General features: G+C 46.7%; 1 protein-coding gene across 6 annotated transcripts in view; it reads right to left on the bottom strand.

Annotated features, from left to right (window-relative positions):
- Positions 1-1,261: 1,261 nt before the first annotated feature.
- Positions 1,262-27,824, bottom strand: part of BCL9L (BCL9 like) — an 82,375-nt gene continuing 55,812 nt past the window's right edge. For 2 of the 6 annotated variants that reach the window (XM_078608207.1, XM_078608210.1), the window contains 7 exons: positions 27,373-27,646; positions 24,609-24,863; positions 23,904-24,122; positions 15,306-15,584; positions 12,715-12,810; positions 10,037-10,159; positions 1,262-6,494 (listed from right to left, as the gene is read on the bottom strand). In XM_078608207.1, the coding sequence (XP_078464333.1) occupies positions 5,485-6,494; positions 10,037-10,159; positions 12,715-12,810; positions 15,306-15,584; positions 23,904-24,122; positions 24,609-24,863; positions 27,373-27,646 (2,256 nt within the window). In that variant the 3' untranslated portion in view covers positions 1,262-5,484. The remainder of the gene's footprint in view (positions 6,495-10,036; positions 10,160-12,714; positions 12,811-15,305; positions 15,585-23,903; positions 24,123-24,608; positions 24,864-27,372; positions 27,647-27,824) is intronic. The other 4 variants (XM_078608209.1, XM_078608211.1, XM_078608212.1 and 1 more) reach the window with 4 other exon arrangements.

The following is a 27,824-nucleotide window of genomic DNA, read 5'->3' as shown; positions in this document are numbered from 1 at the left end:
GAGCATGCGTGTCCTCAAGACTCTTTCATATTCCTATTGGGGATCCATGGCCAATGCCTACGGAGTACTGTATTATTTTGCAAGAGGAACCAGTGTTTGGGGGAAGAAAAAAAACTTGACACACGAGGGACTGGATACTGCCGGTGTGTGATATTCAGCACATTAGAATTGCGAGATGTTATCTGCCTCGCCTAGTATGGAGGACGTTGTGAGTTCGATCTCGATCCCGATGCCTGTCAATTTGACATGTGCATGTTCTCTCTCGCTGGTGGCGTGGATTTTTCTCCAGGTCCTCCGGGTTTTCCCTCCACATTTAAAGTCGACAGGCCCTTAGAGTATTTGACTGTTAAGAGATTTACACGTGATAAGCCACTTCGTTGAGCAATCATTTGTGGCCAGGTCGATTCTTAAAAAGTGCTGTGTATCTCAGTGGACCTCCTTACCTGATAAACAAAAAAACACATCTCAATCTAGAGGTCGCCGGTTCCATTCCATCTCCTGGTGCGGCAGTAGTATAGACACACACTGACACCACAGTTGATCGGTAGGTGGTGAGTGGTGGGGTAAAGTGTTGGCACTCCCGCCTCTTCCAAGACGTCTGGCAAGCGTGGAGGAGTAGGCCAAAAACAGTCTCCTCTTCGAGAGGAGCTCTCCAGTGCTGTCCATTGTGGTCGTCTTCAGCGCCAGCAGTTGCATGAGAAGGTAGTGTCGGGTGGGCACGTGTTGCGTTAGAGACTAATACTCCATCATCAAAGCCATCCTTGGTTCCAATAGGGAGTAAATAAATATTGCTATACGGTAATTCCAACACATCTAAAGCTAAACAAAAACGAACTACATTTTTTTGAGAACAAAACACATTCCTGCGGAGGGAGCTGGTAGAAACGTTGGGTTGCTCGGTCAATGGCAAGGGTCAACGGCGGCGTGGTGTATTCCGCAAATATGGCCGACTGTGAGGGCGGGCACAAGCCGGCGTGAGTAGGTTAAACGTTGAGTTTTATAAGGGCACCACGGGGTGACCAGCCCCTCACCACCTAGCCCCACCCCTCCCACCCCCACCCTCCCCACCCAGCCCCTCCCCACCCAGCCCCTCCCCACCCTCCCCACCCAGCCCCTCCCTCCCCACCCAGCCCCTCCCTCCCTACCCACCTAGCCCCTCCCCACCCATCCCCTCCCTGTACGACGGACGGACACAATAATCCCCTGTGGGCTGGTGTAACCAGGAGGTTCCTACCAGTATAAACACGAGTGCTGTCACTGCTTGATTGTCGTCAAGTTTAATTAATGAAAAATGATCTGCAAACAGACCCTTCTCCCACAAACATCGGAAAGGATAACCACTATATACACATAGTCTTTCTAGGACACCTAATGGCATAATAATATACAATGGTACATACAGCCGCTTGTGTACAGCGCATAGAGAACGTGTAGATGCAATTTGTTACACACCTATCTATATTAAGCGCCATACTTTAAAATATCGAAAACATCGAACATAAATCCTAAGGGGTATTGATTGAAATTATTTTTAAAAAGTGTATACTCCATTAATAAACAGCTTCGATGAAGTGAATAATATAACCAAGTTGTCATTAGTTTCCTACATAAGTGCCAACCAATTAAGATCTGCAGGAAGTCAACAATTTAGTTATGTAATTAAACAGAACACTTTGTTTACAGAACATTTGGGTCATTAATTCCGAACAGTAACACCACATTTTTTGTTTTTATCAGCGACAACATTCCATGAAGGGGCTTGGAAGAACCTTAATATCACGCATTAACCTTTTTAGATGACAAAGCATTGCGTCACGCCAAATGGTAAATCTTCCAACTTCATTGTACGCAACAGTTTTCATGCGTGTCCATTCCGTAATAATAACATGTTCAGCTCAGTACTTTTTTGGAAGCTTGCATTGCTCAAAATAGTATTTGTAGTGAGAGTTTAATCAGTGCTTAATTTCAGCTGGAATGGTCTAGAACACTGTTCCAGGAATAATTTGGCACGCCACGTCCAACTCACTTTCTTTTGTCCTGATTGTACCTTACAACCCTACACACCTGCCCATAGTATCATAGGATTATAGGGTAGAACTCAGGATTATGAACAGGCATACCCTGTACTCGAGTGGAAGTGCCTTACGCCAAAAGCATCTCCTCCAAGTCGGCCTAGCAGCATTCCGGAATCGATCGAGTCGAAAATTAAGTCCTTGGTTAGAAGGAACGCACAGGGTAACAACGCGCTCTTCAAACTATTTGTTTTAGATTTTGACAATGTGACCAAACCTTCAAACACGCACCAACAATCGTCGTATTCATCATGTTTCATGTTGGTTTATCTCGACCAGTTGTTTTGAGTCTCCATCTGCCGCACTGACGAAGCAACAGTCACAAGGTTAAGATTGAGTTTGCTTGTCCAGTTGTAGCAAGTAAATTGTCCGTAACTGCAGTAGCGGCTGAAGCCAGATGCTGTCAGAGACCGACTTGGATGAAAACAATCCTGGAGCATACCGAGGTGGTTCCCATTTGACCCGAACAGAAGTACAAACACACATCGCTGTATGAATGTTGAACTTCTTTCGCACCCTACGTATCCAAGCGTGCTGATCGGAGGTGCGGGGGAAGGACAGAATCGAAAATGCCGATGCATTTCAATGTGCTGCGTACACGTTCCAGATTCGTAATCCTGACATACAGATGAAATAATTTATTATGTAAGTTTACCAACAAAAAGTGCCCGTTTGTATAGTTAAATTTTTTTTGTCAATTTGTGAATTTTGTAAAGTAACATCAGGTGCCCGATGCGTGTCACATTTCCAGACGTGAACGTGACGTTTCAACGTCGGTGGTGATGAATGTTAAACGGGAATCCTTGCACCTCAGGGGCTGTGAGAAATGCAAGGCGTGGGGGTCATTGTGTGGCACCTGGGACGTATTTCGCACCCTGGCCCATCTCATCAGCCAATCAGCCACAGTGGGGTCGTGTGTCTCCCCCCCCCTATGCTCGCACAACAACCAAGGAAACAATGTCACTTGTTGGGAAAGGAACAACTAAATGCAAGAGGGCAGACCACAAACATACAAACACAAACCCATGCAGCAAATAAACATCATAACCCAGCCGAAGCAAATTCTAAATCGTGTTATTTTAAGTTTGTAAAGATGTTTTCTTTTTTGCAGTCACTGCCCTAAAGGTGTTTCGAACATTAATGACGTGTGAATACGCTATTTAACAAATGATGGTAAACTGTTTGGAAGTTATTTGTTGAAAGGGATAATTCCCCGTTTAAAGTCACATCTGACAAAACGGGGTTAAGAATATAGAAAGTTTTACTGTGACGCAACACGAATAAAGCTTTGCTGGCATTATTTTTGCCCTAAGTTTAAAAAAGTGCCCGTTTGGCAACGCCCCCCCCCCCCCAAACATTACAACAGCCAGCCAGCAACGACGGAGGTAGCAAAACCCTTGTAAATAACATTAATTTTGACTGCAATTAACCACACTTAAATATAAACACATCCATGGCTTAAAAACAAACGGAGAGGGATTCTGTGCAATTATTTGTTACAATACGAATAATGTATAAAAACAATAACAAAAAGCCACAAACTCAATTTACAAATTACGATGACCACGATACCGGGGCGACAACATTTCTGCATCGATTAATCCAGACGCAAATGAGCAATCGTTGAAATTATAATACACACAACCTTTCCATCTGCAAATCGCGTTTCAAACAAAACAAAAATCCCCAACATCTCCTTCACCCCAATTGAAAAGTGTGTACACATTCCGAACAAGTTATATTATTATAATAGTATATCCGTTTTAGTACATGCTTGTGAAAGCTTCAATTGAGAGAGCTCACGGAAAAAACAGCAGAAAAATTGGAAGATCAAAACACGAAGCTCTTAATAACGGGTGTACTTGCATCTAATGTATTTTGCTTAATCTTGTAACGTTAGCAGCCGGGCGTCCGTAATAATCCTCACACAAACGTAGCCTAAAACACCACACCAGATGCGATGTTCAATAGAGAGAAAAAAAAACATTGCGTTAACTAAACTTTGTATCGAGATCGCATCATAATTAGACGAGCCCATAAAACAGAAAACAAAACACGAGCCTCGGGGTGCAGAGGAGGTGGAGGGCAATGATTTAGCGCAAACATCACGGCCGCTCGATTCAATGTTTTGTGCTTCCCTTTTTCACCTTCATAACCTTAAGCAACGCAAAGCGCGCGAGCAGAGGAAGTGACTTTGCAATAACTTATAGGCCAAACGTTCAAAATGTAAAACAAAAAAATAAACCGAAGTTCTCAAGTGCATTTCAACACGAAACAGCACTGTGGACTGCAACAACTGTTTTAAAATCACGTAATTATTATTCTTACAGGTCGTCGTCGTCGTGATTATTAAATTGGCCCTCGTGTCGACACGGTTACATCCAACGCGTGGAATGAGTCGTGTGCTTAAAAATGCAATACGATTCACCGTTAATGAGCACAGGCACACTACACACACACACGACGATTCATTTGCACGAGGTTCGGACAAGTACTTATGTGTGGTTCAACAATAAAAAAAAGACATTTGTTCACCGTGCATTACCTGGCTTCCCCTGCAAACAGAGAAACATATTTACAGCAAAACATTCGGGAGAAAAAAATAATGAAACAAAAAAAACCACACAGGGCAAAAACAAAAAATTCCCTTTAATCCACATTTCAGTTTACGCTCAAATTAAGTGTCAAAAACGTACTCTCGGTGTGAATGCGGTATAACTGTTTGAAAAAAAGTTACGTCATTTTAAAAATGTTCATCTTGGCAACTGCACACCGGAAAATTCACCGTGGTCACGACGCAGAGCGGGGCGTACTTTCGCGCCAAGTGCACAAAAACTCGTCCCCCCACGCAGAGAGGGTGAAAAAAATCGATCTCTTGTAAATTGTAATGGGGAAAGATCTCGACACCACTCCCGCTCGCTCGTAAAACAAGCGTTCTTCTTCAAAGAGTCTTCTACGAAAATCATCAAAACAACAACAACAAAATAATAAGCGGCGACGATCTCGAAGACGCCGACGATGACGGTGGCCGCTGGGAGACCGGAGAAGTCGCGGGGGCCACACCGCCGCTTGCTGCTGCCTTCAAGGTGCCCGGGGGGCTGCCCTGTGCGGCAGCGGTTCAACAAGCATAAAGATTTCCCTCGAAAAGTACTTGAGTGTTCTTCCCACATACAACCTCAAATGTATAAACACGCGCATACACCGAGAGTACGTGCGCGCCAAGCCACACGATACCGAATGCCTATTACACACGACCTTTGAAGTAAACACGAGGAGACGCCAAAACGAATCTTGAATATTTATCGCTTGGCTTTTTCTCTCTCTCTCTCTCCCTTCTATTTTATTTCCTCATTTCACCTCCTCCCCCTGCTGCTGCTGCTGCCATCCGTCTTGCAGTGTGCACGCACGCAGTTCAGATGGGCATGTTTCCTGGGTGGCCCGGCCCATTGTTGAAGCCCATGGGCATGTCCACGGACATGCTCCTCTGCCGGAACTGCGCCGCCTGCAGCATCATTGCTCCGTGCGGCTGCCCCGACAGCGGCGGCGCCATGAGGCCCTGCATCGGCGCCATCGGCTGCAGCGCGTCGTGCGGCCCGAACAGCACCACCTCTCCCGACGCCGACCGGCTCCTCTGCTTGCCTGGCGGAGGTCCCATCATCATGGGCAGCAAGTGGTGGTGGTGGTGGTGCTGCTGCTGCTGCTGCTGCGCCTGCTGCGGTGGCCCCATCATAGGACCGCCGTGGTGCTGGTGCACGCCGGGGTGGTGGTGGTGATGGTGCTGCTGCTGATGCTGGTGCTGATGGTGGTGATGGTGGTGGTGGTGCGGAGGCAGCCGTTCCACCACGCCGTGGTGCTGCTGCTGCGGTGGCGGTGCACCCAGCCCGCCGTGCTGCTGCTGCTGCGGTGGGTGGTGGTGGTGGTGGTGGTGCATCTGCGGGGGCATCTGACTCGGGTGCAGCAGCCCGTGCGGCGACGGCGGCGGGGGCTGTCCCCTGATGGGACCGCCTCCGCCGCCCCTCCCCGAGAGGTTGGGCACGCTCATGGACGGCCGCAGCATGCCCGGCTCGCCCGGACCACCGCCGCTGCCCGCTCCGGACGGCACCATGCCCGGGAAACCCGCTGGGTTCGGCTGGCCCTGGGCAAATACCGACGGTTGGTGCTGCAGAGAAAATCCCTCGGATGTCGGTGGGATGGAACCTCCTTCCTGTTGCTGCTGCTGCTGTTGCTGTGAGGAGGCCTGTTGCTGCTGCTTCATGGATTCCGAAGGGAAGTACTGCAGGGTCTGGCTGGGCTTCTCAGAAGGAATGATGCGGGAGAGGTCGAACTCCGGGATGCCCGAAGCACCCGGACGAATCACGTCCTGAAGGTCGGGGTCGCTGAGCACGGTGGAGATGCCAGGCAGCACTGGGCTGAATCCCCCGTCTGTCGCACATACGCACAGAGAGCTGTAATCGTACGGGTTCTACGGGGATGGCAAGTGGGGGGCATTCACCCTCCCCTCGCCCCCCCACTCCTCACCCTCTCTTCCACCTTGAGACTCTAAAAATGTGGATTTCTTTGATATTTACCAGAGGAAATACACCACCCATGGAAGTTAAAAAATCCAACTACAATGTATGTACAATGCATTGTTACCTCTGTTATATTCATTGATGCACTATAGTGATCAGGTATCATCACAAACACATAGGGTGATCAATAAACCACGTCAATCAACACCGGCTGTCATTGTAATTGCGTTAATACAATCATAATTGTCAAGACAATACAATATAAATATAATATTTTTTAATTATCACCATCGCCATCGTCACATTATCTTACTTATAAGCTGAACGAATAAACTATTTAAATAACATCTTCTTGGTTCTTTCGGTAAAGTCACGTAGAAGGGAAATAATACAAATAAAACATAATAAAATACAATTCTCACGACGTTTCGGCCACAACGCAAGCAGCCGTCCTCAGGTGAAGAACAGGTCTGTCACTGTCTTTCCGACAGGTCTGTCGCTGTCTTTCCGACAGACCTGTTCTTCACCTGAGGACGGCTGCTTGCGTTGTGGCCGAAACGTCGTGAGAATTGTATTTTATTATATTTTATTTTTATTATTTTATTATTTCCCTTCTACGTGACTTTACCGAAAGAACCAAGAAGATGAATCCCTGCAGTCACGAAAGCTTTAAATCGATATTGAAATAACGATTATTATTTTTCTTCCCCCCGGTTCACAACACTTCCCTACTGTTATCAGATCATCACCACTTGGCAGTTTCACAGCGCCTCCCCACACAATGCATTTGGAGGCGCTCTTTGGCAGTCTAGCCCAGGAAGCCACCCCACCCAGTGGCAGCTATCCCTGTGTGCCACAAGGTGAATTCAGCAGCGGCTGGCAATACCGCTCCGTGGTTTTTCCTAATAAGGCCATTTGTGAGTATTTAAATGTATCAATTTTTTGGCAAAATGTAGACCATGATGACACGGGCACAAATGGCCTACTCTTTCGCGAACGTCACGGGAGCATCAATGTCCAATCTTTTAAGGTGAATAACACCGGCGGTATTAACGAGGGCAGGCCCTGGGCTTGAACCGCAAACCTTTGGAGCAAGCAGCAAATGCGTTACCAGTAGGACGATGTCACCACCTAGCGCTAGGGCCTGACGGCCGAAGTACACATCGACACGATTAACGAGCTCTCAGGATTAATTTGGTTGCATCTTCCATCGCCAAACACTGGCAATGTTCTCAATCGACCAAATGTGGCCCTGAATTTAATGATGCAAAAAAAAAAAAACCCTTAGGCATCACATCTCATGGTACATTTCCATGACAGCTAAGCGGCTCCGTTAATTTCTATAACAATATTACCTGTGCACATATTAACTTCATATTTACGTGTGTATATGCGTTACATTTTTAACACATGTTGCTTTAATGAGAGGTAGATGCCAGAGCCTAGGATGTGCCCATCCCATTTTCTGGCCGAGTGCTGAACACCAGCGCCTGGCAAAGTGAAAGTGCAGGTAAATAAACTGCATTGCAATTTCAGGGCTTCACGATAACAGCACTCAACAGCCAAGTGTGTGCACGGCATTGTGTTTAATTGACACTGTAATTAAGTGGACCACTGCTCGAAATAGTTACAGGCTAAATGGCTATTAAATTAAATGTTTTATGTAATTCTTACCCGAGTTTTGGGTCAACTGCGACACACCAGAGGCAAGGAGTTAATTGAGACTCATATTTTTGGGGTCTTGTGGTAAAGTTACGTAGATAGAATAATAAAATAATAAAAATGAAAATAAAGTTAATTAAATTTTTTTTATTATATTTTATTCACTTAATTTTCATTTTTATAATTGTATTGTTCTATCTACGTGACTTTCCCGAAAGGCCCAAAAATATGAATTCCTGCAGTCACGAAAGCTTTAAGTCAAGATTTAATTGAGACTCGTTTGTGTTTTAAGACTCAGGTAAATGAAGCCACTCTTTTGATGCGACGTCAATTTATTCCACCTAAACTAATCTGTGTAGCTCTCTTTCAGAAGCGACCTGGCCACAAATGACAGCTCAACCAAGTGACGTATCGTGTGGAAATCTAAAGCAACCAAAACACACTCAACGCATGTCGATTCTAAACGTGGAGGGGGAAAAAAACCAGAGGACCCGGAGAGAAATCCACGCGACCACGGGGAGAGCGTGCAAACTCAAAATATACAGCAGGCGTCGGGGTCAGGATGGAACCCACGACCTCCTGTATACCAGGCGCGGGAGTTAACATCTCGCCACGGCGGCGCCCCATCCTCTTGGGCTGGTGGCAAGGCAAGCCACGTGTGCGGTAATCAAGGGGAATGGGGCGGCACGACATTGTTTCATGGGGGGGGGGGGGGACATTAGACTGCCATTTAAAAGCATAAACCCACAGAAGGCATCAATTATATTTTAAAGGTTGGCCTGACAATTGCTATTCCATTGTCTCCATTTGTAATTAAGATTTCAATTACTTTGGGGGAAAAAATAGCTGCCTCACTTGCAAGTGGTACATTTAAATTGCGGTAATTATACCCGTGTTTTGGCTCTTTTTGAATACTGTAATTTTCCCGTTCTGAGTTTTATAGTGAAATGCACAAGGCACAAAGTCCATCTGAAATACAATAAATGTCGCGAATGTAAATGTTAATCCAATATAAAGCGGAATGGCTTTTATCAACAGTGAGATTACAACGGCGACTTTTTATTCTGTGATCCTAACATAGAAATCGCCACCACAACTATGCAAATTTGACATTCAGCATTAATTGCTCTAGAGCTTCTGCAACAGCCATCCTTTCATAATGCTCTGTATGACATCAACATAACCACAGTCTTTGCAGCACCTTATAGCAATGCTGCAATCTACGTGGCTCCATTGCATGCACAGATTAAGGTTGGCAAACAAACACCACCGAGTATTTAGAACATAGTACAGGTTAAAGTTTTTTCCAATCAACTGTGCTTCTGGACTTTAGATGTCAGACCTCTTAAAATAGTAGAAAAGAGCATTCTGATCAAAATTAGCCCAAGGCCCAGACAGCACAGGAATTCCCACACCGTCTTATTCCATTGGTGCATCTCATATCGATTTTAAAAGTAGATCTTTAAACTCTTATTTTCAGCCACAAGTTTGCAAACATCTTCAAAATGAAACGTAAAAATCACAACAAGGGACACCTCCGTCAGTGAAGGTCCTGCTCTGTGAAATGCAATTTCTTAAAATGTTAATTTCTCCCCAAGTTTAAGATTCCCCTTGTTGTGTTCCCCGAGATGATTAGTTTTGCACCATCAGAGCAGGCAGGAACGCGTCAAGGCCACAAGGAACGACGACCGCCGGTCACAATGTGACGGAACGCGTCCGAGATGCTCGTCCGCCGAGGAGACGGGAGAGACGAGAGAGCGACTCGTGTGCGGGCGCTCGGTGTATTATTACATCGCAGGATCGTGAAAGTTGTATTATTACATCGCAGGATCGTGAAAGTTGGCGGCGGCTTGGGGTGACCTTCATCCAGCAGTAGATTGACCATGGCTGATGATGAAGATGAGCAGCTTATGACTGAATGAAGCACAAATATTAATTCAGAATAACATTGCAACCAACTTGTAAATTGAACTGCCATCAAACTCAAGACATGTATGCACGTTGTTATATATATATTGTTTTACTTTTACTGGGAATGGTAAGCAAAGGCTAAAGCCCAAGATCTCATGGACTTAATCTCCCAGAGCTGGCGTCAGCCAACAGAGCCATCCCAGCCACTTAACTCCATTGCATCGTTATTTGAAAATTGCAATTGTAATGAGTTGCCAAACACAAATGACCCACAGCCTGAGGCGCACCACTAACTCAAAATGTACAATCGCATATTTCATAGCGAGACTTTAAAAAAATAACAAGTTTGAAACCACATTTAACAGAAAGTGCTCAATTTTTTTAAAATCAAGGTCATCGTTCATTCCGCAGATTGCAAAGCACATCACACAGCAGCGGATTACCGCTTTCCCGAACAAAGGGGAGTCAACTAAATAAAGCGTCGAGATTAAAACAACAACTTCCCATATTCTTGGATCTTTCGGTAAAGTCATGTAGAACGTTCTACGTGACTTTACCGAAAGATCCAAGAAGATGAATCCCTGCAGTCACGAAAGCTTTAAATCGAAATTTAACAACTTCCCAGTTAAATTTTTATTTTGAAACGTCGTGAGAATTTTATTGTTTTATATTTTAATTATTGTATTCTTTCCCTTCTACGTGACTTTACCGAAAGAACCAAGAATATAAATTCCCAGTTATTCCTCGCTCCTTTTTTTCCCTTGCAACATTTATATTACCATACGACGACGCTCTGCTAAAGGAATGTCATTGCCAGAAACGCCACACAAGCTGTTGGGTTAGGGAGGGGTATTGCAGGTGGGGAAGGGGGGGGAATCTGACGTCAGGACATCTCTCACATGAGCAGCGCGCTGGAATCCGTCCAAACCGCCGTAGATGTTCTAAATACCGCCGCGTTTACCGCCTCGCGCGTCATCCGCAATCTCTCGCGAGATTCTTTCCTTCTAATTAACCTCGTTCCGGCGACTTCCTTGACACGTGGCCTCATTATCTCTGAGAGGTGCAGCCTGGCGTCAGTCAGGCTGGGCGCTGTGTAATGGGCAACGGTTGAGCAGCACTCCGCACGGCCTTTGCCAAGCAGATGTTCACGTCTTCGCGCGCCACCACGCAGGGTTGTGTCAGAACTGCTGAGTTTAGTTTGCAGTCTTCCCACCCCCCGCACCTCCGATTAGCAAGGTTGGCTACAAACGGTGGCAAAGAAGCTCAACATACGTACGGCAATCGCCGCTAACAAGAGAGGAAGCCGATCAAATGCACAGTGAACTATGATGAATACATCTGCAGCTGTGAATAACGGACAGCTGCCAGGTTGATTGGTGAACCAGCACTCACCGGTGGTAGAGTCAACTTATCACTACTCTATCGCTACCACCACGGTTACTTTTCCCGTGAACTTTTCTCGTTGATTCCTCCACACGTGTTGAGGACTCGGGGTCAACCAGTCACTGGCTGTTCCACCACACCGTGTTCAACCACCATACTCTAGGTCACAACAAAGACAAAGATCCCCCCCTATAGCCTTAGCAGGCTGCTGGGGCAAGTGCTGTTAGCAAGCACCTATGATAGCCGGATCGGCACACGAGAGCATGGGTTTCCAGCACCACGCCCGGCCGTCTTTGTTTCCCCAGTGGCGATATTTACATACTGCAACAGGTACTCATTTGAGGCCGAGTCGACCTAGGAGAGGCCCAGGACCAGTTCAGATGATAAGCCAGTGGTGTTAGACATGAGCGGGCATCGAACTCAGGTCGCCGGGTTCGTAGCGCAGTGGACTAACCACTACACTACAGCTTCCCACGAGGTCAAAATACTCACCCACCCACCACCCACCCACTCACCCACCCACTCACCCACTCACCCACTCACCACACTGCAGGTTTCCTCACCTCTCTTTCTGCTTCTTCCTTCGCACTGCTCCACTTCGGAATTCACTCCTCACAGTCTCTTTTTCCCCCCAAGATCTCATGTCCCTCGCTCAATTTAAAATACGCAAATAACTGTTACCTCTCACGATTTTAATAGTGCCATTTGTTGCTGGCTGCTTGGCGTTTTGGGGCTTTTTTTGGGACCTATGATGTACAACTGTGATTTAAACAACAACCAAAAGGCAAAACTATCCATCGTGTCGTTCCAGCACTGAACGTTCGTTTGCGTCGGTGCTTTTGAAAGGATAGGGCTGGCTCTATAAAAGGTTAGTTCTAATCCTTTCCACAGTGTTCTCTAGATTAAGTCACCAGTTGTTGGTCACACGGCGCTGTTCACGTCACATTCAGTAACACGAGCAATTATAATAAAACAAATATTTGATCCACTATGAACACAGGACAACGGGTGTCTGAATTGCACTCCGCGCCTTTTACCCAGGACATAGGCACCAACATTGAACTGACGAAAATAATCAGCGACGAGACCAAACTGCCGCAAGGCAACTTTTAGTGCAAGTGGTTCGTATACGACGCGATGCATTCTAAACCATGTCATCCTTCCTTCATACATGCCTCCAAATGGATCGACGGGAAATCCTGCAACGTGCCCATCGCTTCTTCTGGCAATCCGTCCTTTTCCACTGATAAGAAGCCGTCGGAATTGGTCTCCTAGGAGCGCAGAAATTCATTCTATTATCCGCAGCTGTCCACCGATGAGATGAGTGACCCCTAAAGTGGTGGAAAATTCTTCTTATTTATCCACATTTATCCACGCATAACAGGGGTAATTTCCATAGACGAAAGTGGACAACTAAACTATGTTGTATTTACCTGGGTAAGGCCCCACTGAGCTGTATAGCTCTTTTTTAGAAGTGACCTGGCCACAAATGACAGATCAACGAAGTGGCTTATCACGTTGAAATATCTAGCAGCCAAATACCCTCATCACTTTTCGATGAGAAATGTGGAGGGGAAAACCAGAGGACCCGGAGAAAGATCCACGTGACCACGGGGAGAACATGAAAACTCCAAATTTACAGGGGTCAGGGTCGGGATCGAACCCATGACCTCCTGTATAGCAAGCGAGGTAGTTAACATCTCGCCACTGTGGCAATAGCAGCCACGCACATCACCGGGGATAAGAGGAGCTTCGCTGTCATCATAATCAGAATCATTCCGTAGTCAGCCAAGGCGTAGATCGCATCTCAGAGCACGTGCACCGGACAGATGGAGCGAAGGAATCAGTTCGTGTGCACGTGGCAGTCGGGTTATTACATCGCAGGACCGTGAGTGGTGGTGGCAGTTTTGGGAGGCCTTCATCCAGCAGTCGATTGACCATGGCTGATGATTACACAACAATAAGAGCAGGAGAGTGGCTGAAGTACATCTACACATACAGCACCCAGAGCACGTGACCATGGCTATGGTTCTGTATTGAAAGCTGTTCGGATTATCTGCAGCCATTCCCCACCGCTATGCAAGCCTTGCCACCAGATGGCAATGGGAACGCATCTCATCTGTGCGTTGTAAACAAGCCACAACGAGCCACTAGCTCGTCAGCGCCACACAATCGTATAAAGCCCAGCGCTTGGCCCAGAGCTTATCCTCCCCTAAACTACTGGACCAATGATAAACGAAACTATTTTTTTTACCAGGTAAGGCCTGACTGAGCGAAATAGCTCTTTTTCGGAAGCGACCCGGCCACAAATGATATCTCAGGGACGTGGCATATCTTGTGGAAATTTCCAGCAGCCAAATATTCTAAACGCATGTTGATTCTACACGTGGCGGGGGAAACCGGAGGATCCGGAGAAAAATCCACGGGGAGAACATGGAAATTCCAAATATACAGGCATCAAGGTTCAGGATGAAACCCACGAACGACTTTTTTCGAGGCGAAAGTACAGCTGTTATTCGCCTGCTCTCTGCCATACTTAGTTTCTGGGCACAAGACCCGCACACAATTGTGAGATTCCGTCAATCGTGGCGAGATGACACTCAATGAGTTCTGAGGCCACAAACGGACCCGGGCAGGGAGAGCTAATGGAAGAAGATGGGGGAGCCCTTCACCCGTTCGTGATAAGTTAGACTGACAATAACCAATCAGATACGTCTGTGGGTCTCAGTGCGAGTCTATCGGTCTCTGTGTGTACATGCATCTCTGTGCAAGTCTATGGGTCTCTGTGCGAGTAAATCGGCCTCTGTGTGAATCTATGGGTCCCTGTCTGAGTCTATGGGCCTCTATGCGAGTCTACGGGTCTCTATGAAAGTCTATGGCTAGGAAAGAATAGAAAAAAATGGAGGATGCCTTCATCCAGCAGCGGGAATCACCAGGCTGATGACGTCCACAGCACGCCATCTAAGATGCTTCACATCACTGCTTGAAGATATACTGCATTGATCACTGTGAATCTCACGATCCCTCGTGTGCCTCATGACTTCAACACGTGTGTGTACGGTGCGCACAATTTCACGTAAACTCATTGACATTCCAAGAGTTGTACTTCTCTTCACGGATTAATAAACCACGCTTTAGTCCATCAGCAGCCTAAGTGCCTAGTGGGACGTTTCCCAGAAGGCCTCAGGCAGGCAGCAAACCCTAGAACGGTTTCTACTTCCTGAGCCTCATGGGCAGCGTTAGGGCTGATTAACATGTTTCTTGGGTTGTGTCTTCATTTCACCCTTTCCCGTTCTGAGACATCTACAAGTTACATGGTGGGTGTCCCGTTCACCGCCAAATCTCGGAACACGCAAGCGTCTCGGAGCTAATTTTATTTATAGAGGCGTAGCGCCGCCGTTTTTAAAGACATTATCCTGACTGCGTTGAACTGTAGCGACACGACCGCACTCTACAATAGCTGGCGCCAAATTGTGCCATGCGCCCTCTCGCATGGCCTTGTTGGGGAGCCTCGGTACCAATGAAGTTATTTCATTTTTTCCCCGGGTTCTGGTCCAATAACATATATGTACACGTACATCATCAGAACAGAATCGGGACAAAAAATATTATGACATACACATACATCATCGTAATTGTTTGGGTCCACGTACATCATCGGAAGGGGAAAAGGTTAACATGTTTAGCCTCGGGAAAGAGACCGATGAACAAGTGCTGCCCCCACTCTCTAAGTGCCCCCACCACCGCCATCCCCCCAGTCTCTTACCAGTGGACGGCCCCATGTGCTTGCTGCCCATCATGTCTGGGGAGAGGCTTGGGCCTGGTGGAGGACCGGGCATGCCCTCGCTGGGAAAGGGCAGCCCGCCAGGTCCGGGCCCCCCGGGACCGGGGAAAGCGCCCCCCATGGGGATGCGAGGGGGATGCGGCGAGTGCAGGCCGCTGGCCACGGTGGGTGGCTGGCCGTGGTGCAGAGGGGGGCCCAGGCGAGAGGGGGGCAGAGACTGGGGGTGGCGGGCGGCCATCATGGCGTCAGCCAAGGCGGATCCTGTGGGGATACACAGGAGGGGAGTGGGGAGGAGACAAACGCGACGAGAGAGACAAACGTGTCAGCATTGTCAGAGTCAAAATATGTATTTAAACTGGAGGAATCCGATGAGCTATAAAGCTCTTCTTCACAGATGTCGGCGAGTCCTTCGCCCAGCGGGGTGGGCTCGGTGAGTTCAGCGCAAGCACGACCTTGTCACGTGCACTTGTTACGTGACCTTGTCACGTGACCTTGTTATGTGACACCACTCAAAGTCACCTGGACGGGGGGGGGGGGATGATTCGCCACCTTCACAGTTGTGCTGGTGAAGGACCATTGCTGCAACGTCGTCTGTTGTATCTACAATATGTCTACATTTTTACAGATATTTGTTCAAAGAGATACGTCTTCGTTTAATATGTTCAGCCCTACGAGCTGGTACAAAGCCACGTTTAAATGGAAAACCAACTCGTATTTCATGGCTTTTTGAGCGTTCAACGGAGCAGAACTTGATGTTCATTGCTGGTTGTTGTTACCGGTATTCTATTCGTGTTGGGTGGCAGCCATGAAGCCCCTTGAACCAACAGGTCATCTCCCAACACATCTGGGGAGGGGATTTCCATGGGAAAACAGCCACACAGTGAAGTGGGACCACCACTCCCATTCACACGTCGCATGAACGGAACACTTGGAGTTCAATTCTATGTACGTATGCATGTATCTTGAGCTTCTTTCACACCGTATGTAGCCAAGCGTTCCAGACGGCCTCAGAAGCGTAGCTCAAAGCGTGCGATGCAAGTAACCGCCTTTGTTCGATGGCCGGCCAAAAGTGCTGGATATGTGAAAAGCACAATATATATTCAAAACACATTTTCCAATAACAGCCAAACGGGTGAACGAGGGTCAAAGCAAAGTAAACAGGAGGTTAGCACTGACCTTCAATACCCCTGCCACTCTAAGCTCAAGAGAACATCTCATTTGGATTTCCTAAATCACAACTGCTGAGAGCGGCTGAACAATCCGTGAGGTGTGGAAAAACAAGGGCAGAGTGTAACAGGCTCCCGTGCCAGTTTATTCCCAGAGAGTCTACAGCGGATGATATAGATTCCAACAGTGCTAGAACACCACGTGAGTTTATACAGCATCTACAAATGCCTCTACGTAAGCTGTACAACATAATGCTGAGAGGGAAGACCTTCCTCTTCTCTGCCCAAGACTGACAGTCGATTATCCAAAAGAATAAAATTCATTACGCATACGCACGCCGTTTGCCCCGCAATTCTGTTTGGCGTCTTGAGATACGGTTTAATTTAAACTCCGAAAATATTCATCGAATTGCTCGTAATCAACGTTTTTGGGTTAGATCGCGTTATTTATAAATGTGTCGTAACCCTCCACCACCCGACACGGCCAATCAGCAAAAAAAAGTGTCACGTTGACAATTTTAAATTGTAAATGTTGTGGTTTCACGCTTCAACACACCGGTGGGCTAAAGTAGTGAACTATTTGTCTTTTGTCAACGTGACACTTTTTTTTGCTGATTGGCCGTGTCGGGTGGTGGAGGGTTACACCACATTTATAAATAACGCGATCTAAACCCAAAAACGTTGATTATGAATAATTTTGGTCGCGAAAGCCTACGTGTTAAACTGAATCCAATTGCGTTGTATCGTAGAATCGAGCAAGCCAGGATGTCATTTTGCGCCAAATGGGCCAATGTGTTCGACCAACACACGCACAGAGAGAAACTTGCAGGGTCGCGACGTTGTATTCGTCCGCTTCTTCCCTCGCACTACTCGACCTTGGAATTCACTCCCGTCGGCACTTTTCCCAAGTTGTCGTGACCAATTGGAGGAGCGCGTAAGACGCGGCTCTCGAAATGTCACGCTTTTTAAGTAGGGGCCCTACGTTAAAAACGTGAGCAATGTATTTCCTCTGGTGAATATCAATAAAGTACAAATACCAATATATATTCAGGGTCTCAGGGGTGGGGGTTGCAATCGCTCGGCCCCAATGCCCCCATGCCCCTAAGATCCACCAGTGGCGTATTCACTACTTTAAGAATGCTAAAGTCACGTAGAAAGGAAACAATAATATAATAAAAACATAAAACAAAACAATTCTCACGACGTTTCGATTGCAACACAAGCAATTATCATCAGGTGTGAAAACCACAGCAAGAAAATTTGAAAAAAGTGGCGTTTTTTTTTACATTAAAAAGACCGCCACTTTTTTAAAATGCGTTCAGCGATCGTGATAAAACAAACAAAACATTGTACCCAAACCATTAACTATCATCCCCACCACCGCCCGCCCAATACCCTCCCAGTCCACCCTTTTCTGTAAGTGCTGGACAAGTGAAAATACAAATACATATTAAAGACACATTGTATGGGACGTGGTAGAGCACTAAAACTATGAACGAAACGATTTTTTGTTATTTTACCAGGTGAGGCCTACTGAGCTATGTAGCTCTTTTTCAGAAGCGACCTGGCCACAAATGATAGTTCAACGTAGTGGCTTATCACGTGGAAATGTAGAGCTGTCAAATACTTCAAATGCATGCTTATAAACATTGGAGGGAAACGCCGGAAGATCTGGAGATTAATACACATGACCATAGGGAGAGCATGCAAACTCCAAATATACAGCAGGCGTCAGGGGCAGGAACGAACCTACGACTTCCTGTACACTGGGCGAGGCATTTAACATCTCACCATTGCACCATCTCCTTCACAGTGGATGTTAATAAATGGCCAATCAACATGCATGCCAATTTGTTATAGGGGTCTGCAGGGCTATGCTATGCTATTAGCAGCAGAGGACGTCAGGGTCAGGAACGAACCTATGACTTGCTGTACACTGGGCGAGGCATTTAACATCTCACCACCGAGACGTAAGGCAACACTAGATTGACTCTCCCTTAGAATTTCAGATGGGCACAGGGAAAATCTTGTATTCCCACATGCTTCCTAGGCAACTGTCTCCTAAACCTCCATCCTTTGAGCGCCAAAGTGACCTCCAATCAGCATCTGCGGCTGCTCCATTATTAATTTATCCCAACCGGGGGGAGCGCGTATGGTGGTGTGACGAGACGCAACAACGTTTAAAAGCTAATGCGGGGAACATGACAATCTCTTTTACACACTTGTAGTGGGGGCTTATGTTTGCAGGAAAATAATTTCATTAAAACTGGCAAAGGAGGAAAAAAAATCCAATTAACCGTCATCTTATTAAACAAGTAATTAAAATTTCCAACTCTTTTTCTCTCTCCCCCTAGCGTCTCTACCAGCTGAGTGGATGTATCACCTCCTAATTAGATTCTAAATAATTGCTGCTCGCGTGTTGTTCAGCAGGAAACGGGATGTAATGGTAAAGAGACCGAAAATAGACAGTATCACCCCTGAGGGTGCGGATAAGTAGGGGAGGCTTTACATTGCCAGCGATTGCACGTTAGCGGAAGAGTGAACGGAGAGGTGTGCATGTGAGAGCTTGAACTATTACGACCGCGGCGACAATGCATCGTGATCAGCCAGCAGTGGATGGAAATTGCCCGATAATCGTGATGGTCGTCATCGCAGTGACAGTGGGCTCAGCGGTTCACGATCGGAATGATGCGAGTTCAAATCCTGGGTGAGGGTTTGACTCAGCCCATCATCCCCCAAGGCCGTGGGCAAGTCAACAGTGGGTGTCGTCCTATGGATAGACTTGCCCCTGCCATAGGATGATGGAGTTGTCACCACTGGCTCAGGGCTGTAAACGGGAGATGAGCGCCAATGCCTCAAAGCTCATTCGAGAAGGAATTCAATTTGACTGTTTTTATCATGATAATTAAAGTTGAGCTTACACAGGAATGGAACAATATATTCATCTATTTGACTGTGTGATGCATTCATTTAATTTAGAAGGATGTCTAGCCCCTGCAGGGCTTCATAAATTAGTTTTACAAATTAGCTGTGTATTTGAAAATAGGCTGAGCCAAATAATGTACCGTTAGTGAAACTCCAGCTGGGACACAGGCATTAAAACAAACATTGATTTGAAAAAAAACTTTGCTAAAAATAGTCAAAGAATTGAAAGGATGTTACCTCCTTTTGCGCACTGTCTCTAGACCACTGGAGAACATTTAAATCATGACGGTGTAGAGGAGGGGACGTGTTCCAGATTTTTTTCATAAATTTGTAAAAAAAAAAAAATCAGGCCGAGACACGTAAAATTGTGGATAAAAAATTGTTTCTGATGATCTGAAAATATGACGTCAGAAGAAGTGACGTCACTTATAAAGTATCACGTCCACGCTCCTCCCGGCAAATGTCGCATTCCTGGTTCATGTCACTTGTTACCACATGAAACTATTGCATAACGTAAACGCCCATCAATTCTGAAAATTTCAGACATTTTCCCATAAAATATTAAATCAGAAACGTCTGATTCCAATACTCATCCCTGGCATAGAGGTATGCAGATAAAAATGTTTCCTGCTGAGCGTGTGGTGCCATGCATGTAATGCCATGCTCATGATCACCTGATGTCGGATCCAAAAAGCTCACAGTGCGCCGTGCTGGAGGTGCATGGGTTACGAATACATCATTAACAGGGCGGGAAGTCTGTTTTGAATACGCAACAGACGGACAAGTTATCCGTTTCAAAATGCCCAAAGATCGATAGCCAAAAAGGAAATTGAATTTTAACATGCAGAAACGGACTTCTTGTATTGCATACACCTTAAACTGACTTTCTGAGTTCTGACCCGAGGCTTCGAAACCTGTTGACACGATCAAGCTGCTTGCTGGCTGCACAAATGCATATACTCTTCATTATTTTTCTCTCCTATGCCGCGTTGATAAGATACGCGGCAATTCTTTTGGAATGGCAACAAACGGTCAAAATTAACGGCTGCCTTTGACCGCGAGCTGGCGGATCGCTCTGGCACTGCCGTGCCACACACAAGCGGGGTTGACCACGCGATCCATCGTTCGCTCCGCGGACGCGCACGCTTTCACCGGCGGCACTCGTGTCGGTTTTCGGTTGAACAAAAATAAACGCGGCGGCAGCTTTGGCTGTGCAAGTTTGCGAGCATGCCAATCAAGCGGTTAGCAAGCTCTAACACGCATGCAAATACACACACACACACGTGGTGGGGCTGGGCGGGGTTTAACGGCGACGTTAGTCCCAGTCACGCAAGACGCTCATACGTTCGCAAGCGCTGGTGCGAGACGTGGCCTTGAGATCGGAACGTCGTCAGCGAAGTGCCATGGTGGAGAGATGTTAACTATCTTCTTGGTTCTTTCGGTAAAGTCACGTAGAAGGAAAATAATAAAATAATGAAAATAAAACATAATAAAATAATTCTCACGACGTTTCGGCCACTCTGTCTACTTGACAGACCTGTTCTCCACCTGAAGACGGCTGCTTGCGTTGTGGCCGAAACGTCGTGAGAATTATTTTATAATGTTTTATTTTTATTATTTTCCTTCTACGTGACTTTACCGAAAGAACCAAGAAGATGAATCCCTGCAGTCACGAAAGCTTTAAATCGAGATGTTAACTACTTCGCCTGGTATACACAAGGTCATGGGTTCGATCCCGACCCTGACGATGCCTGTATATTTGGAGTTTGCATGTCTCTCTTCCTGTGGTCGCGTGGATTTTTCTCCGGGTCCTCCGGTTTTTCCCTCCACATTTAGAATCAAGATGCGTTTAGAGTATTTGGCTGCTATCAATGTCCACACGATAAGTCACTTCGTTGAGCTATCATTTGTGGCCATGTCGCTTCTGAAAAAGAGCTACATAGCTCAGTGGGCCTTACCTAGTAAAATATAAAAAAAAATATTGAAATAAATATAGTGGCTCGCTCAAGATTGTAATTGAACACGGAGCACGATTAGACATACACCCAAAAATCCTGGTTCAGAACAAACGTTTAAATGAGTAAGGGTCATAGGGATTGATGTATTACTGCAATGACCCAACTCAATACAAACGGACTGCTTAAGCGCAGCTTAATTACCATAACCTACCTTTCTTGCGGATACCTAAATAAGCACATAACTGTATTCTCCAGATCGAGAAGCACTATTTATTGTATTTAAATGCAAAAGTTGTAGGGGGTGTCTTATCATTCGTTCGGTGTGTGCGTGTGACCAGGCGTGTTTAACCTTATTGACACCGGGCACAAGCGTTGGGGGTGCCTCTTCAACTTTCCAAAGCGTCTCATATAACCCGCAGAATACGGCAAAATACATCTCACATTTCGACCAGTTCTGCACGCCCACGCACAGCAGCCTGCCATTCGAGCCAATGGAAATTGCATTACGATGCTGTCATCCCCTGCTTAACGGGCAATCTGCACACCTTGAAGAAACGAAATCAAATATCTGCCGGCGTGCTTCTGCGAGCTTGCGCGTGTCTCAGCGGACCGGGGGGAGACAGTGGCCCTGTCGGCGTGGCGCGGCCATCGCTCCTTCTGTAGATAAAGTGTCATGAGAGCGCTTATCGGTGAACCTGCCACATGCTCCTCCCCTTGCTCGTGCGGCACAATCGCAGCAGAGACGATTGCGTCGTCAGCCACGACGGTGAAAACGGCGCGGCTATTACGGAGCTCGGCCGCGTGACGGAAACACGGCAAAGTCCCTGTGCGCACGTCAACGGAAAGTGCGCTGCACAAGTCTAAATTATTGTTCGGAGTTAGCAAAAAAAACGATGTAGGTTTAACCGGACGACCTAACAAGCGGGGCATCAAGTTCACGACAGAGGAGCTCAAGATCTTTCCGATTTGTACCAACGCACACGTTTCGGTATTCCCTGAAACACGAGCCAATTCTTTATTGTGTGGACCGTGGATTTCACGCAATAGCTTGGGCAAATTTTACTGTTGGCCGATTTTGCACAAGCACATCACGAATGTTTATGCACTAGAGCTACTCCAAGTCTCAAAAATATTTTAGAACAGTCAGGTCAATTCATAGCGTGCATTGTTACAAACGGGAGATCAGATCACCGAATCGATGTATGTTGACATTCTTTCGCACCGTACGTAGCCAACTCTACTAATCGGAGGTGCGGAGAGAGATTGTAGAGAGATATTATACAAAACAATTCTGTACGTATTGGTCAGCACTCGGTATGAGTTTCAGGATGAAACGTTTCAGATCTTCGCATTTAAGGGAAAGCTTTGGATCTGTTCTCGGATTTTCAGATTACAATCCGATATATAACTCGACACCACGCAACACCATATTTTAAGGGGAAACAGCTGAAGTGACATCAAATCACTTTCTTTTCGAAATAATCTTTCACTGGGGTTTGTTTGTTTTTTTTTCCTCCTGGATTCTCCAAAAGGTAGTATCTCAGGCAGAATTATTTGACATTTTTCAGATTAACCCGAAAATCATGAGCACACCCCAAGTTAGTAGCGCGTATTCTGGACTGTGCTCTACTCGGCAGCATCGCAGACATAAGACGACGGCGACAGCGATGATCTGTGCGCGACCGCTCAATAAATTAATTAATTTTGCCGACGGTGCATTGCATTCAAAGCGTGCACCAACCATTCGGCTTAGCGTGGAGCACACGATAAAAGGGTAACATCCTTGACATGGGTCATCGTGCCTCTGAAGTCAAACAGAACTCCTCAGATAAGCGCGATCAAATTCAGATGGAGCGCTCTCGAAATGAACATCTGGAAAGCCAGCAACATTCGTTTAACAAGTCCTGCTTCTTGCAGACAGACCCGGAATGTCAAAAACCGGTCCAGAAGTTTGCTCGCTTAAACAACTTTACATGTGGAGAACAGAGGTCTGTTTATATACGTTATAACATGTTATGGGTTTGTGTACAAATCTAGGACATGTTTATTGCAATAGGCACTGGCTGAAGGTTCAGTGTGTCTCTCCTGTGCTGTTCCCTGCCGGTACATGTCAGCGGAAGAAGATTGCCATTGAATTGTGGAATAGGAAATAGCAGAAGGAAGCTTTGCATGTGCGCATGATGCCTCTTCTCACTTAAAGGGACGGCTTGTGCCAAGAGGAAGCGCTGACATACACTGATCATCAACCTCCGAACCTGGATCTGACACTCCTGGATGGATGGATCAAGCTGCTATTCAGGGGTTCCCCTCGGCTTAAACATAAAAAAGTGATGTTTCCTTACGCTATTGGCACAGTAGAAATCAAGAATGAGATGTCATCAAGGCTAAAGCCAACGATGCGTATCAAGCAGATCCTGAAAATGCTGCACAGTAGTCAGTCCACCTCCAAGACTTAGGTGCAAGTATTATTATCATTCTACCATTATTATCGTGGACAACGCGGCAATGCATCAGACGGCACGGTAATGTACCTGGCCCAATCTCGGAGTGATGCATTGGGCCGCCCAGGCTCATGGGCCCACTTCCGGCCGGGCTGTGAGCGGACAGCATGGCTGCCCCGCCGGGCCCGTGGGCAAGGGCCTGCTGCCCCGCCAGGCTCATCCCCAGGGGGCTTCCTGCTGCCCCTGGCCCCAAGGTATTCTGGGAAGGAATCCTGCCAGGCCCCATGTGTCCTGTGTTCAGGCCGGGACCTTTGCAAGCAACACACACACATTAAAAAAAACAAGAATGTATACCACATGCTGCTCCCGTATGCTCCGGATTATAATGCAGTTTTTTTTCCCCCTGTGTTTTTCAGCAAAAGTTATGGAGGATGGCTTTATCTTCTGGAGAACGTTATTTTGTCTCGTTGTTCAGTATCATATTCCAGGAGACGGTTTTCCATAGCAATCGATTACCACCCAGCACACATAAGGCCACCACCAGCAGCGCTGCCACCCCTCCTGGTTTTCCCAGGATCATCCTCTTTTTGGCAGGAAGCTCGTCCTGGGGGAATGGTGCAAGTCTTCTCGGGACAATCAAAGTTACGTTTTATTGTCAGTTGCATAATAATAATAATACACAACTCCAGACTATAAATGTACACGTATTTCTCGCCTCTGCTGTCCGATAATATCGCGAGATAATCTTCTTCCTCCTGACTGTATGTCCCGGAGGTGGCAAGCCCCCTAACTCACCGGCGAGGGGCGGCAATGCCGGGAGACCCGGCGATCGGTCCGGCCCCGGGGGGTCGTCCTCGGAGCTCGCGATGGTCTTGATGGCGTCGTGGTAGAGCGGCGTGGAGCTGGGCATCGCGAACTGCGACATCCGCGACATGAGCGACAGGGGATGCTGCGAAGAGCTGGGCGGTGGCGGCAGCGGCGGCTCCTTGGTTGTGCACGGAAAGTTGGCGGGGCCGGCCACGCTCACCAGCTGCCCCGCCTGGCTGGTACCTGCACTCGCCGGGGAACAGGCACTGGCGTTGTTGACGACCAGATGCGTGTGGCCCAGCCGTGGCGTGTTTGCCGCTCGTTGCCGGAATGCGAGGGCACGGCGGCCGCCGCCCCTGGTTAATACTGCAGGTGTAATAACTGTAAATGGCAAAACTAAAACTATTTTTTTAAATTTTGCAAGGTAGTGTACCCACTGAGCAAATATAGCTCTTTTTCAGAAGCGACCAGGCCACAAATGATCGTCCAACGAAGTGGTTTATCACGTGAAAATTTATAGCAGTCAAATACCCTGAACGCGTCTTGATTCTAAATGTGGAGGGAAAAACTGGAGGGTCCGGAGAAAAATCCACGCGACCACGGGGGGAACATGCAAACTCCAAATATACAGCAGGCGTCAGAATCGTACCCCTGACCTCCTCTCTACCAGGCGAGGTAGTTAACATCTCGCCACCGCGCCATCTCCTTCACAGTGGATGTTAATCAATGGGCAATCAACATGCATGCCAATTTGTTATAGGGGTCTGCTATGCTATGCTATTAGTAGCAGAGGACTACAGTAAAATCCATTGTCGTACTGTACTTCTATGTGACCACGTCTAAGTTTCCCATAGAGGAAGGGGCCACTGCCTGAAACGTCGCCTATAAATCTTAAAAACACACAGACAATGGGGCACTTCAGATCTTGTGGACCCGACATTATTATCACGTGTCCGTACCACATGTACTGAATTCAATAATAAGTGCATGCACATAAAGACGACCGCTTGACGATTTGCTTGGGATAGAGCGTTAAAGTGCTTTTCAATAATGCCTACAGACGCGGGATGAATGTCTGGGATAGTAAGTGAACAGAATGCTACGTGGGGTTGTTAACTTCATCATTAAATTCCTGAGCGTACACAGAGATGATGCAACAGAAAACCTCGGCCCCACGCATTTCAGCACCGCCGCTCTCGACAAACTAACTCTTTGACCTCTGAAATTGCACCGTAAAAAGTTATTACATTTCTGTCATCATTGTTTTCTTTCATCTGTTAATTAGGTCTGTGAGGATTTTATGTGTTTTTAACTTCAGGTTTTTTTTGCCAACAGTTACTTTTTTCAAGATAATTTTCGTTCGCAACTTTAGCTCAAATATTGCCTTTTGAAACTCAGTTAAGTCATTCTCGCGCGATCCATTTTAATATCTCGTAGACGTAAAAAATAATTAAATCCTCGAAATTGTATTACTGTGCTCGCATATCAGTGCATGCAGCCATACTCAAGGGGGCGAATTAAAGACGATTCTTTTTATTTAATTTGTCGTATTTTCCACAATTTAATTACGATTGTGCTATCAGCGTCACGCCAGGATGCGTAGAATTCTTTCGGATCTCTCGCAGAGCGACGCAATTGGTGCGTATTGGAGAACGGCTTCGTAATATGTGCTCAACACAGTTGAGGGCGGCACTTTCCCCATTCGCTTTGCATATGAATGAGGTTCGAAGCATGACATTTAAACCGATATTTTAATTCTCAGAGCTGGATTCTAACAAAGTAAAAAAAAAATTAATTTGATGCGATATTTTTGGTGTGCAGTCCTTGCTGATGGGGGCTGAGACCATCAACTCAATGCACTCAAGAACCCAGTATAATCACAGACACACTGACTGAATTAAAACTCAGGACCTTAGCTATTGCAGGCTCAGCGTCCTAACCTTATAGCCGCCTCGGCCACCTCTAAACACAAATTTAATCAGCTGAATGAATCAACGTGCACCCTTGAAATATTCCATCTCTACGTTTGTCCAAACTATTGACGAAAAAATTCACAACACACAGATCCTATTAAACATTAAACAGCCCACGTTAATATTACATGTGGTATTTCACGTGGCCGCAAAACAAGCAATGCACTTTTGAACTTGTGTGTGTGTTTTTTTTTTTACAATGACGACTGAATTACAATCCAATTCTTAGAGTGAAACGTGTCATCTATTATTCAGCACAATGAGACCATTACTTGACCCGAAAATTCACTCAAAGAGGTAACATTTCTTTTTTCGTAATCAAATAAAAAAAGTACTTAGATAAAAAAAAAAATTTCTAGGGGAATCCTGTGTAGATAATTCTTGTTAACAGTACAATAACAATGTAAGTGTGATCAAGTTGTGTTTTAATGTTACTCACTTGGGAAATGACTTCGGCACGCTGTACAATAAAGTAATGAAAAACACCGTATTGTCTCGATTATAAACGCACTGCGCCCATTCTATTTTAAAGCAAAATATTGGGAGTGCTTCTTATAATCCGGTATCATGTGTGTTCGTGCGTGACCAGATTTGTATAACTTCACCGACAAAAAATTGGGGTGCGTCTTACTTTCCAGAGCAATCTTATAATCCGGAAAATACGGTATACACTCACTACGTTATGGTCATCCGATACCGGCTATGATCGTCACGTCGTGAAATCTGACGCTGCGTCGGAGAAAAGTGACATCGCTTTGCTGACTCTGCAGCGTGCGCACCTGCATCCATGCCGGTGTGCGGTGGGGCCGGGGTCCCGCCGTGGCTCGCCGGGCCCTTGCCGTGCGTCGCGACGCCGCCCGGGCTCGGCAACGGCGGAGGGGCCTTGGGAGAGGAGGCCCAACCGGGCGACGGTGCCGGCAGGGAGGAGGCTGGCGAGCGCAGGTGGGCGGGCGAGCCCGCCGGAGACCGCCCACTCAGAGCCGAGCCGACTCCGCCGCCGCCGCCTCCACCTCCCACGCTCCCAGATGCAGAGGCCGCCAGTGCCGTCTGTGCCTGGGTCGAGACATGAAACGCTGGTTAATGCCGTGTTCCCATGACGACCACCGAGAAGCGAGCTGGCTCCGTTCACGAAAACCTCGTCAAGTGGGCCTGGCACAGATTGCTACGGCAGGCTCGCAAACATTATTGGTCACCCCGTGCCTTTATAAATCTCAACGTTCATCCTACAAAG

This window comes from Lampetra planeri, chromosome 29 (assembly GCF_965212315.1).
Source record: "Lampetra planeri chromosome 29, kcLamPlan1.2.h2, whole genome shotgun sequence".
Lineage (NCBI taxonomy): Eukaryota > Metazoa > Chordata > Hyperoartia > Petromyzontiformes > Petromyzontidae > Lampetra > Lampetra planeri.
The sequence above is the reverse complement of the archived record's forward strand: the minus strand, read 5'-3'. Positions and strand labels throughout refer to the sequence as shown.